The 13,509-nt window shown below is 44.6% G+C and overlaps 2 protein-coding genes across 9 annotated transcripts in view; one reads left to right on the top strand and one right to left on the bottom strand.

Annotated features, from left to right (window-relative positions):
* Positions 1 to 3,468, bottom strand: part of CDC42BPA (CDC42 binding protein kinase alpha) — a 350,869-nt gene extending 347,401 nt beyond the window's left edge. For 4 of the 8 annotated variants that reach the window (XM_027612772.2, XM_027612775.2, XM_027612776.2 and 1 more), the window contains exon 1: positions 2,802 to 2,979. In XM_027612772.2, coding sequence (XP_027468573.1) covers positions 2,802 to 2,979 — 178 coding nt within the window. Of the gene's footprint in view, positions 1 to 2,801 lie in introns of all 8 variants that reach the window. The other 4 variants (XM_027612774.2, XM_027612778.2, XM_027612777.2 and 1 more) reach the window with 3 other exon arrangements.
* LOC113932583 (translation initiation factor IF-2-like) lies at positions 3,458 to 4,806 on the top strand. The gene has a single exon (XM_027611901.2). It carries the CDS (start codon positions 3,484 to 3,486, stop codon positions 4,804 to 4,806), a length of 1,323 nt encoding a protein of 440 aa, XP_027467702.2. The 5' UTR covers positions 3,458 to 3,483.
* The last annotated feature ends 8,703 nt before the right edge of the window (positions 4,807 to 13,509 follow it).

Raw genomic sequence — 13,509 nt, 5'->3', positions numbered from 1 at the left:
TTTTAAAACTCAAACTAGGGGCGCCTGGGTGGCTCAGTCGTTGGGCGTCTGCCTTCAGCTCAAGTCATGATCCCAGGGTCCTCGGATCGAGCCCCACATCGAGCCCCACATCGAGCCCCACATCGAGCCCCACATCGAGCCCCACATCGAGCCCCACATCAGGCTCCCTGCTCAGCGGGAAGCCTGCTTCTCCCTCTCCCACTCCCCCTGCTTGTGTTCCCTCTCTCGCTGTGTCTCTCTCTGTCAAATAAACAAAATCTTTAAAAAAAATTTAAAAAAAACCTCAAACTAAAAATTGTATCATTTAACGCAAATCATAATTATCATATTTAAGCCCAACAAACAATCCCTATAAATTTCCAACACTGACCAAAAAAGTAATGTTTAAGAAATTAAATTGAGGTGATTTCACTATCTGGAAACTTCATCTGTTTTTCACATAATGTTAGATGATAAGAATAACATAGGACGTGTCCCCAAAATGTAGTAATCAATTCAGACACAAATAACAGCTGACCTATTTCAATACTTAAATGGAGAGAACAGACTGGCATTCTTAACCTAAATTCTCAAATAGCTTAAAAATAAAAAATATTACTACTCAAGATACATCTTTTGACAGCTTTTCCATTCTTAACTTTTTCTTAGTCCTTACCAAACTTCTGTGGTTGGTAACTCCCATTTTTGAGATCTCACACTTAAAAATGCATGACTAGACACTGCCTAGCCACACAGCATACAAATTCCTTAAAAATTCTAGTCTCTTTTTCTCTACTACTGAGAAAAACAATATGAGTTTATATGAGACTACATTTTTGTTATGTCATGTCAGACTTCTAAGAAGACAAAATATGAAGGATACCACTAAAACTGACTTTAAACTGTGCAAAGTCCCTGGTTTGAAATACTCAAAATATATTAAGAAAAATAAAGTATATTTGGCCAAATACTTACTTGACTTTTGGCTTATTTGGCTTAAACTAAATATGCATAAGCAAGGTTTTTTAATAGAGATATAAGAAACAAAATCCAAGAAAACATCTTTGGTGAAAAATATACATAAATTATTCTGGCAAAACAGCAAAATATCTTCTTGCATAAAACTACTATGTAAACTCTTAATAACCAAAAGGCAAGGATACAATTTTCTCTTTTATCATAATTTTAAAAATTATATTTATTACTGGTACATAGAGTTCTCCCATCATTTCGTAGATGAGAAAGAACAGTTACTAAATGACAATCATGATCATAGACAAGAGTGTCGCTATGGAACCCAATTCAAGAACTGAAATTCTAGAAGTGCCTAAACCTTTTCTTTAAATTTTCAAAAGAAATACTAAAAAAAAAAAAAAACACCTCTGAATTTAGGAAACATGGAATGTAAAATGACATACGTTTTATAAAATATTTTGCTCTATGCATAAAAATAAAAGACATACAAAACCAGTACCAAAGTCAATCAAAACTAACTCTTAAGAGAGAAGATGGTTTAGAATTCTTACATTCCTAGTATGAGCCTGGTAGTCTGTAAAAATCATCTGTTCACAAATACACACACATACACACAGTTTTTAAACACCTCATGACATCAAGTTGCTAGAAAACTTCCAATACTGGTAAGTTGGATAAAGTTATTATATAGGCCATCTTGAATGAGTTATTTACCTGACAAGCTAATTTTTAATAAATTTCAAATCAAAAAAATAAATGAACGAAATAATCACCACTTGACTTTTACTTCAATAAAGCTTTACTTGAGAACAAAGACATTTTAGGACACTTTCCAACAAACTATAACTATTAATATCCCAATGGTACAAAACACTTTAGCTAATACCCCTCCAAAGCTAATGTACCAACACAGGTGTGGGTGGTGATGTGTGTTCTCCCAACGGAGAGCCACTGGATGTTGTAATGTGCTCGTGTGTAACATGGGAAGCAGAACTTAAGCCAAGCCTTCAAGCTAGAAGGTCACATGGAGCGTCTGTGCTTATCTCTGATCTACTGCACTACAGCGGGTCTTCTAAATCACATCTCTATTTAGGGAAATGGAGACAAAAATCCAACCGGTTTAGATCTGCGTTAAATGTATAGTCCGTCTAACCCTCAAGTGGGAGCTGTTCCCAAACATTCTTCACCAACTACTATCACAAAATTTTTTAACTATTATGTCATGCCATCTTACAAACATGACAGTTTTGGGAAAGTCCATGTTTAGTAGTTTCCTTTGATTGTACCATATGGAGATGAAACAAAACCCCAGCGATCACCACCTTCCAGTTCCTGTTGACCTAAGACATTTCACTATCTCCTCCCATTTCAAGAGTGATTTCCAAAGTCTGGGAAAGAATGTTTCCACCAATAAATACCTTTCAACTGAATGTGTGTTATTCCGCCACGCGTTAGGCAACTGTGAGCAATAATCCATTTTGCTCATCACAGAATTATTCAAAATCTCTTACTGTTGACCTCAAAACATAAGTTCTTCCTCCTAAATTCCACATTAAATCAAGGCAATAATTGAGTAGCACGGTTTAACTCTTGGGAAAATATCTACCAAAAACTTAAAAAAAAATCTTGAATAACTGGTAACTATTCCTTCACTGTATATACATTTAAATGTACTACCATATCCATTATGTATTTAAGTCTATGTTATAAATGTTACACGGACCATATATCTGCCTATCTACATACTAATGACAAAGTCAACAGCTTACTCATGATACCTCCCTCCCTTGCAACAATTAAATCCCAATGCCCACCCAAAGGGAGCTTACTGAAAAATACAGACTCACCCCATTCCAAGTATTCAAGAATGTTCTTCTCTCTTCGCAGCGGAGAATTATTGCATTCATCATAAAGGCAGATGAGTATATCCAGCAGCGTCTCCACACTGAAGCATTGCCCATTGGTCTGAGCCGGCCCGTCCAAAATGAACTGCTCCAACTGCCTCAAACGCACTTCCCCAGACATGTTTGCTTTGGGGTCCACCGCTTTTCCCTTCAATGAGTATTACGGTTTGCACTACGAGTATCTGATCCTAAATTTTAAAAGGTGCGGTTTTAAAAATAAACCCCTCGTCCTGCACACAACTGTCATGCACGGCCGGTGCTGAATGACACCGCGACACGCCAGGAAGCTCCCTTTACCGAAGCGTCTTCGATCCCGCACAGATGCATGTATTGGGAAGGAAAGTTACCATAAAATAGATCTTTTATACATCTTAGGAAGAATACAATTAAGTCGTATATTTAAATAAAATAATAATTAAAAGTACAGCGAACCAAAGAGTCAGGACTTCTTTAAAAAAGAAGAAAACAAAATACAACTCTTCTCCTTCATTCAAAATTCAACTCGTGCAACACAATCCCGCAACGAATCCGGCTGCATCTTTAATGAATCGGGTCCGATCCGCATCAGCAATTCACTTCCCGGGAAGGAGGAAGACGGAAAAGGGAGGAAAGCCCCAGAAGGTACATGGGGGAGGGAAAGGCACGTCGCTGCTGCAAAGGCTGCCGCCCGCCGGTGGGAGAGCGCCCCGGCGGCGGCGGCGGCGGCGGCGACGGCGACGGCGACGGCGGCGGGCGGGGAGGGGGCGAGGTCCCCGAGGCAGCCCCTCGGCTCGCCGCCCGCCGGGTCCCGCCCGGAGAATGCTCTTCCTCTCTTCTCCCGGCGTCCTCCTCCTCACGGCCCCGCGGCGAGTCGTCTCTCCCGCGGAATCCGGACGAAATTCATCTCCCTCGCAGCGTCTGCCGGGGCCTGACGCGCGGCGCGGCCGAGCCGGGAGCGCGGGCTGCGGCGGCGCTCGCCCCGGCTCCGGGGGCTGCGGCTACTCGGCCGCCCGCGCCCGCCCCATGGCGGGGGTCGCCGGCCGGGGGCCTGCGCCGCGCCGGGCGGACAGCCCGCTCTCCCCCCTCGGCCGCCCCGAGGTTCCCGACGCCCTGGCGCGGGGCGGGCGGGGGGTTGACGGGGGCGGGGGTCTGGATTCAGAGGACGCGGCCGGCTCTTTCTCCCCCTTCTTCACGCCCGGGGGCTAAGGGCATCTTTCCCCGACGAGGCGCAGGAGGAGGGGTTGGTGCCGCCGCTGAGGCGAGCAGAGGCTGCGGCAGCCCGGCTCGCAACCACTCCCTTCCTCTCCGTCCCACCCCTCCCCCGCCTTCCCGGCCTGGCGCGCTCGCGCCCTGGGCTCCGCGAGGCTCCCCTAGCCCCCGCCGCGCGCGCCGGCCCGAAGCGCGCCGCCGCGCCCGGATCCAATATGGCGGCCCGGCCGCGGGCGCGCGCCGCCCCCCGCCCCGCCCCGTCCCCGCCCGAGTCCGAGTCCGCGGGCCCAGCCGGGGTCGGTCTCGCGGCCGCGCGGAGCAGAGCCGAGGTTCCGGCGGTACGCGGGCCGGGGCGAGGGAGGCTGCACCCTGGCGGGAGGGTGGGAGCCGGCGGGGCCGCGGCCGCCGCGACGTGGAACACAGTGATGCGAGAGGACCCGCGGAGGCCTCTGGTGCGGACGGCAATCGGGCCTCGCCCGGCGCGCTCGGAGCACCACCTGTCCCGCACGTTTGCTCGGGGTTTTGGGGGGCCAGGAACTGCCGGCGTCCGGCTCCCCCCAGACCTGCGGAGGACGGTGTCTCTCTCACCGCCCCTTACCTGCGCACCACCCGCCCCCCAAATGCGGTGCCCGAGCTCAACCGACTAGGAGTTACCCTGGTGTCTAATTACACCACTTCGTGTGTCATTCCCAGGACAAATGCAGTGACACACTCGTGGGCGCTACCGTCCCAGTCGGGAGAGTGCCTGCCAAGGGCATAATGCCCATCTATCGTCCCGAAAGTTTTCCTACGCGCAGCGCTGGCTTTCCTCCTCCGGAACCACTGCAGCTGCTGCCTGTTTCTCCCCCGCCAGGGCTACCACCTACAGGGGTTCTGCAGACGCGGGGAGTCCGGACGGTACTCCGCGGGCATCGAACCCCCGGCCCCGGCGTGCGCGCACGCGCGCGCGCGCACACGCACGCGTGTGCCCCAGTGGCACTGCAGACGCTGGGCAGCAGCGGCAAGTTTTTCAGCTGCTATGGCCCTTGACGCATTTAGGCATTTAGGGCCTTCCAAGTGTTTTCGAGGCTTGGTTTTAGGAGAGCTCTGTTTACAAATTTCTCATGAAGGCCCCACAGTGAAATGTATCACCGAACTGGGTCGCTGCGTTTCTATCATTTCCTCTCAAAATTGCCATCTCCTTTATAATTTTCTTCCAAAATACTATTATTTTATATTCCCTGCCTATGCCCGTGGGCCAGTTGTGTTTTCTGTTAATGCCCACAATTGCATCTTTTTACATCTTAATATGGAAGCTAAGGAGCAACTAGAAATGAAGTGTAAGAAATGAAAGCTAACAAATTATTCAAGTTGCTATGATTCACAAAACACTATGAATTTTGCGTGAAATCTACGCTTTCGAAGTCTACACTGGCCTGGCTTAAATAAGGACAGTATTATATCCCATGTGCTGTTGACACATGAGAGACTCTTAGACAAAAGATGAACCATTTCTAACCATGACATCTTTATATGTGTGTTTTGTCTAATTATAAAAGTAATAAAAGAGAAACGAAATGTTTAATCCTAACACAGATAATAATCAATATTTTGGTGTTTATTATTCAAACCTTCTTTCCACGCATATTAACAAAAAATGATACAAAATGAAAGTTTTATAGTCTCCTCTTTTCACCTAGCAATATACTATAAACATCTTTGCAGGTCAACAAATGTTCTTCAACAACATGGTTTCTAATAGTAAAGCCAAGACATTTTAACAGTCCCATTTGACCTTGTGGTGGGGTAGCCAGGAAAGAAGCCATTTCTTCTACTTTTCCACCACAGAACTGACTCCAAGATACCTACTTATCCAACTTGAAAATAACTATAAAGAAGAGTTCAAAAGAGAGAAGCTAAAACATGTTAGGACTCCATGCATGCTAATTAACGATGGAAGTATGTGAGATACAGATACATGTTTTTTAACAGAACAGTCAAGCTGCCAGTCTTCTCTACCTATTCTGTTAGCACTTGGGTACCACCCACAGTCCAGGGTATTGATGGTTGCTTAATAACCTTTTCCACATTATTTAGAGAGTAAAGGGGAGGACTTATTCTTATTTAATAAAAAAAGGCACACAGAGAAGGAAGAAGGTTGAACCCAATCAATTTGGCTTGAATAATTCAAGCTCAGAGACTTAATATTTAACTAGACACTAAACACATTGTGCGGGTGTTATTTTAAATGTTCCGGCTGAAGTGTGAACATGCTTGTTAATGAAACCGGTCTTAAGCCAAAGAAAGGCGCAGCCCCAGCAACCCCACAGCGCTTAAAGTGTTCCTGGGAAGCAAGAGTGGCACGGTGTTCTCTGGGAAAGGAGACTGGAGGAGGTCTTTGTGAAATTCTGCTTCGGGGCCTGCAGATCAGATGTATGCTACCACAAACACAATCTTTTTGAAATCATCATCAGAAGTTTTATATGAAGGTGCTGGGAATTATTTGGACCGTTCAGAAAAGGAAGAGAATGGGTCGGGACCAGAAGACAGGAGAGTGCAAAGGATAGGAGAGAACAGGAGTCATTAAGCCTAGTCTCCAACGCGAACTCTATTCACCTATCTAACCCTCCGATTCTGACCTAAGAGCAAGAGAATGGATGCAGCAGCGAATATTTGAAACAAACAACCCCACTCTTACCTTGCTGCATCTTACTCCAGAACGACCATAGGTTCGATGATGGAGAACAGGGCTCAAAGCAAGGTGCAAGCCACATCACCTCCCCTTTCTGCCCGGCACATCCTGACCCCACAAATGATCGACTTGGTTTATCACCCTCTGAGGTTGAAACCCCAGCTTGTTCTCACTTCACAACTGGCTCCCAGCATGAGTAACACCAAGGGCAAAGGCTTACGTTATGAAAAAGGAAGACTTTATAATTAATAATTGCTTCCTTTATAGAACACTGGCAGTATGTAAATGCTGTCCTGAGTCCTTTGGACACATTATTCTATTCAATAATCATAAGCATAGGAAATAGAAATATTATCATCTCCATGTCATAGACAAGAAAAGGAAGCCTAAGGAACTTAGATCCATAGCTAGCAAGTGACTGAGGAGCTGCATGTCAACACCAGGCCCACCCAGCTCATGCCAGGGCCCATGGTTTTATTTTTTTATTTACTTTTTTATTTTTTGGATTTTATTTTTAAGTAATCTCTACACCCAACGTGGGGCTTGAACTTACAACCCCAAGATCAAGAATCACATGCTTTACCACCTGAGCCAGCCAGGGAGCCCCAGAGCCCATGGTTTTAACCACTACACAAGTGAGATCTGAAAGTCTGCAGAATTCTGTTGTAACCAGGAAGCAGGGAGATAGAGTTGTTAGTTCACATATTCGAGCCTTAGAAATTGACATCCAGGCAAAAGAGGGAAACAAATATGATGTGTCAGGGTCCAACCAGGAAACCAGAAATCACCTGTCTATTTAAGCTAGGGGAATCTTAATTCTGGGAAATGATTTCATAGGTGATAGCAGGGCTGAGGAAACAAACAGGGGAGAGCAAGGTTTTGCCCAAACTATTTTAAAAAGAAAGATAAAACAAATGTTTTATCTCTGAACAAACATTAAGTGGGTTTTGAAGTGCCTGGTTTTAACATAGCAATTTTTACTCCCCTCTTTTCATATTTATTTTGCTTTTTTTTAAATCCCTCAAAAAGGTTAAAAAACCAACCAAACAAACCCTACTCGTCTAGGGCAAGTTTAATTAGGTTCACAGACTAATGTTTCCTACTTGCTCATCAATGGATCTTGCCTATCTTTATAAGTCTCTTGCTTAAACTTCTCATTAAAGCTCTATATAAACAAGCTCTACCATAAATGGAATTTTTAGAAACATGCTTTGGGTCAAACATTACGATACAGATAGTGTCCACTATTTGACCTATTTAGGAAATTTGAACATTAAGAAGAGAGGTGGTCTTCTCATAAATTCCATCAGCAGGAAACATTTGGCAAGACCCCATGGCCATACATGATGACAAAACGCAAGCCTGCGAAGCCAGTGTGTTCCTCTCAGGTCGGAAGTGGCACTGGAGGTGACACGGCTGAGACCCAGGGGCTGGCAGCTGAAGAAGTGAGAACTGGAGAATCCAGTTATCATACATGGAAATTGCTCTGGCCCAGGTTATCAGTGACTTCCATGCTACCAAAGCCAAGGGTCGTTGATCCTAAGTCCACTTTTCATTTGACCTTTTAGCGGTACTCGACAGCCCTGATCACCTCCCCCTTAACTAAAAGCTTTTCTTCACTCTGCTTCTACGCTCTCTCTTCTCCTACCTCACTGGCCACTCCTTCCCAGTCTTCTTTGGCAGGTCCTCCTTGTCTTTCTGATTTCTAAAAACGGGATGCCCAAGGGATCGGTCTTTGAGCCTTCTCTCTCTTCTAGCTACACCCATTCCCTTAGGTGATCTCAGTTCGGCTTAAGACTGTAAATACTATATATGAAGTTTGAAAAAACATGTCACAAATTCTTCAACACTCTTCTCATCGAGAGGTTGGGTCTATATCCCTTCACCTTGCATTTAGGCCAATCTTAGTGGTTCCCTTACAACAAGTACGAGGTAGCAGAGGTGACCATTTCACTTCCCAGGCTGGCTATAAGAAGTCATGTAGCCTCACGGTCCACGGGTACCATCACGAGAACTCTGCACTGCCATGTAAGAAGTTCAACAATTATAAGAAGTCCAGCAGTCCCCAGGGCTGCTATGCTAGGAGGGAGCACAAGACATAAAAGAACCCCATGCAGACACTAAGTCAGCATCAACTGCCAGACCTGTGACTGAAGATGCCTCCAGAGGATTCCAGCCTCCAGCTGTCAGTCACCCCCACCAAGACCTCAAGTCTTCCCAGCTGAGGCTCCAGTCGTCATTGTGGAGCAGACAAGCTCTGTTCACTATACCGTTTCCAATTTCTGATGCACAGGATCCATGAATCTAATCAAGCAGCAGCAACAACAGGTAACACTGAGCATCTTCTATGTCAACACCAGACTGAGGATCTTATGTTCATGCAATCATCTTAACTCAATAGGGCAGAAACTACAATTATTTCCCTCAGCTCAGGCTGCTATAGCAAATTACCATGGACGGGGGGTGAGGCGGGGAGGAAGGTGTTAAACAACAAATATTTGTTTCTCACAGTTCTGGAGGCCAGAAAGTCCAAGATCAAGATGCCAGTGGATCCAGTTCCTGGTGAAGCACTCTTCCTGGTTTGCAGATGGATATCGTCTCATCAGTATCTTTACATGGTGGAGAGCCAAGGAGAGAGAGGAAGCAACCTCTCTCACCTGTCCTGTATAGGGTATTGATCCCACCCCCAGGAGGGCTCCACCTGGTGACATGATCACCTCCCATAGGCCCCACCCCCTAAGACCATCCCACTGGGGGTTAGGATTTGAATGTATGAATGGGGGGGGTGGTGGGGACACAAACATTCAGTCCATAAATTTCCATATGACTAAGGCCTAGAGAAGGTAAGTAGCTTTCCCAAGGTTATAACCTCTTTAGAGCTGACAGACAGGAAGGTCAGGATTTCTACCCAGGTGAGATTATTAGAAAGTCCAAGCACTGAAATGCTTTGCTAACTACCTCATGGTAAAGCTAAGAGAAACTAGTATCAGTTACCTATTAATAATTAGATTAAGCCCTATTGTCTAACCAAAAGAAGGGAAAACTAAAATGACTTCATTATAACATTAAAGCATAGAAGACATTCTCTTGCAGGAATTTTGGTCAATTATTTCCCATGTAAAGAAGAGCTAAACCAAAGAGAATAGTTTTATTAAAACGGAATTTATTTCACATAGAGAAACCCATTATCAGGATGGCAAACCCCAAAATCAGACACAAAGAGAGATGGTGGACTTATAATCTCTGAAGGCCTTAAAAACGTTCATTTCAAACCAATTTCAACAGCCATTTCTCTTAAATAGTTTGGAATTCACCTGCCAGAAGGCAAAAGGCCCAGAACAGATGCACTCTCCAGGCTCCATTCAGCAAGAAGATTCAGTGCTTCCACACCAGTACGGGGGACTAATTAAACCCACAGTCATATGGTGGAGCCCGTGATTATGTTTTAGAACAGAGTGTGACCACTCCCTGACCCAGAGGGTAGCAGCACCAGCACTTACAAGCCGAATGAAATAAGGCGCTGTCAGCAATGTTCCTCGGGATAAAAAATGTAACAATAATAATAATAATAAAAAGTATCAAGACATAAACCCGCAAATAGGATGGTATCTGGAGCACCCCAGGCATTCATGAGAATAAAGGAAATGAGAAATCAGGAAAATTAAATCTGAGATATCAAGAGGGGCTTTCCTCAAATAAAAAAGGCCCCCAATCTCATAAAATACAAGCAAAAGTCCATGCAGATGATAAGAAACAATATAAAAAAACTTTGTAAGTATTAAAACCTGGACTCATTCCAACCACTTCTTCAGATACTAGCTTGGCACAGGTCAGAGAAAAAGCTAGAGAATATTTGGGACTGATGTTAGAAGAGACAAATTAAGTCTTTTTCTCTACTGTAACATTAGATAATCCTGTTCTTTGAAATTTTGTTTCTCATAATGATAACATGTTACCCTATATAAACAATTGATCATTAGTGGTTTATTATCTCAGCAATGGAGCTGAATTTTCTCTGAACCATCCACACCCTTTTGCTCACCCTGCCTGGGGGAAGATCATGATTTATTTAATGATGAGCCCAGTGCAAGGTACCACGTATAACTATGGAGCAGATAATTTCTCTATGTAACGATAAATTGTCTAGGCAGTAATAAACTACTACTTTGTCTTCTCCAAAGAAGACATCCAGATGGCCAACAGACACATGAAAAGATGCTCAACATCACTGATCATCGGGGAAACATAAATCAAAACTACAATGAGAGATCACCTTACACCTGTCAGAATACCTAAAATAAAAAAAAAAGAAAGAAACAACAGGTGTTGGCGGGCATGTGGGGAGAAAAGAACCCCTCATGCACGGTCGGTGGGAATGGAAACTGACGCAGCCACAGTGGAAAACAGTTCGGAAGCTCCTCAAAAAATTAAAAATAGAATTATCATATGATCCAGTAATTCCTCTACTGGGTACACACCCCAAAATTATGAAAGGGCTAATTCGAAAAGATATATGCACCCCTATGTTTATAGCAGCATTATCTACAATAGCCATATTATATGGAAGCAGTCCAAGTGTCTATCGATAGATGAATGGCTAAAGAAGATGTGGCGTGTACATACAATGAACTGTTACTTAGTCATAAAAAAGAATGAAATCTTCCCAGTTGCAACAACATGGATGGAGCCAGAGAGTATAGTGCTAAGTGAAATAAGTCAGTCAGAGAAAGACAAATATCGTATGATGTCACTTATACGTGGAATTTAAGAAACAAAAGAACAAACAAAGAAAAATAAAAGACAAATCAAGAAATAGCCCTTAAATCTAGAGAACAAACTGCTGGTCACCAGAGAGGATTGGGTGGAATAGGGTGGTGGTGGTGGGTGGGGGCACGGGTGGTTGGGGGAAACAGGTGATGGGGATTAAGGAGTGCATCTGTCGTGATGAGCACCAGGTGATGTATGGAAGTGATGAATCAGCATAGTGTACACCTGGAACTAATTTAACACTTAGGTTAACTATAATGGAATTAAAATTTTAAAAATAAAAAATAAAATAAAATAGGTAATTTTAAGAATAACAGATCATAGGGGCACCTGGGTGGCTTAGTCAGTTGGGCAGCTGATTCTTGATTTTGGCTCAGGTCGTGATCTCAGAGTTGTAGGATTGAGCCCTAAGTCAGACTCCAAGCTCAGTTGGGAGCCTGCTTCTCCTCCCTCTGCCCCTCCCACCCCCCGTGCTCTCTGTCTCTCAAATAAAAATAAATAAACATTTTTTAAAAACGAATAACAGATAATAAAAATGTCTCTGAAGAAGAACAATCACTACTTTGTTCTCATTAGTACTTCACACTTAGGATGGAATTAACCGTCTCACAAAAGCAGTAACTAATCATTAACCAGGATATTAGAGCAACCATTCCCAGTTTTTTTAAAGCTGTTTTAGTATTCGTTCATCAATAGTCATTTAGCAAGCCCCCAAACTGCACCAGGAACAGAGCACAAAGTATGAGTGGATGATGTTCAACCTTCACTGTACAAATCCCCCAAAGACATAAATTGTAAGCAAAGGTATCACAATATTGTTAGTGTCCTTTTAGTCAGAAGAGGAAGGTTAGCTTGGAGGAGGTGAAGAAGCAGAGACATTTCCCTGAGAAATTGAATGGGAGTATACCTTTTGGTAAGCTTTGGATTGCTCACACAACAGAAGAGACAGAGGGGATTTTTCCAAATAGGGAGAAAAGAAAAGGCCACCTTCAGTGCTGTGGGAAGCATGCCAGCACAGAAGAATCAGGCCCCTCCAGGAAGGGACAGCAGAACCAATAACCAAATCCAACCATGGCTAAATGAAATCTTGTGTAGGTGATTCAACATTCAAGTGGCTGATTCCACAAGGACACGGTTGGGTGTAGCCCTGTCTTAGAGGAAGAAGTGGTGGTTGACAGATGGATGCCGAGATTATAGATAATAGTGGTCCTTCTGGGTTAGGGCGACATTGGTTAGTAAAAGAGGTGAGAAGGGGAGACAGAGGCAGGAGCCCGTGAGAGGTTCTGGGTCTTGGCCAAGAAGGGATAGACTCCAGTTTCAGCAGAGAATTGGAACAGAAACCTAAACCCAAGATGCCAAGATGGGCATGACACATGAGCTGACCAGATTGACTAGGGGTCGGGTAGAAGCTCTCCGAGGTTCTGGGAGCTAAATGTTCCTTTGGGTCCACTAGACCCCACCTGAGGACCTTGCTACCTGATGGTCAGAACTGTTGGTGTGCGCTGTAAGGCTGGGCTTGCCCTATTCAGGTCCTCTCTGGAGTGGAGCCTGAGCGTAATCAGTGCTGCTGTGCTGCCAGGACTGGGACAGCCATGGACTGACGCCACCCGCCTAAAACTATCCCCCTTGCTATCCTGCCATGATGCCTAACACCTTAACAGTCTGACCACTGCTTTGGCTTAGGGTGAAGTTGGGGAACATCCTTCACCGGCCGGATACAATCTAAAGCTGGGATCGACCTGACCACTAGTGTAAGGATACTTACTACTTTGAGCTAAAGTCCGAACAATGATTTCTTCCTTATAAGCAAATTGGCCTTTTAAAGGAAAATCATGAGAAGAGACAGCCAGGGTATAACATCCTCGGCCCGAAGAACGTTCAGGTGGTGAGCATGTGCCTCAGTGACACTTTAGACTGAAGCTACTGCCTCAGTCCCTTCTACACACTCTCATTCAGCACACGTATATTGAGCCTGACTGTGTGCCAGCCACGCTTCACTCTCCATGAGGTTTGAGAATACAAACC

This window comes from Zalophus californianus, chromosome 10 (assembly GCF_009762305.2).
Source record: "Zalophus californianus isolate mZalCal1 chromosome 10, mZalCal1.pri.v2, whole genome shotgun sequence".
NCBI lineage: Eukaryota > Metazoa > Chordata > Mammalia > Carnivora > Otariidae > Zalophus > Zalophus californianus.
This window is presented reverse-complemented; position numbering and strand designations above follow the sequence as displayed.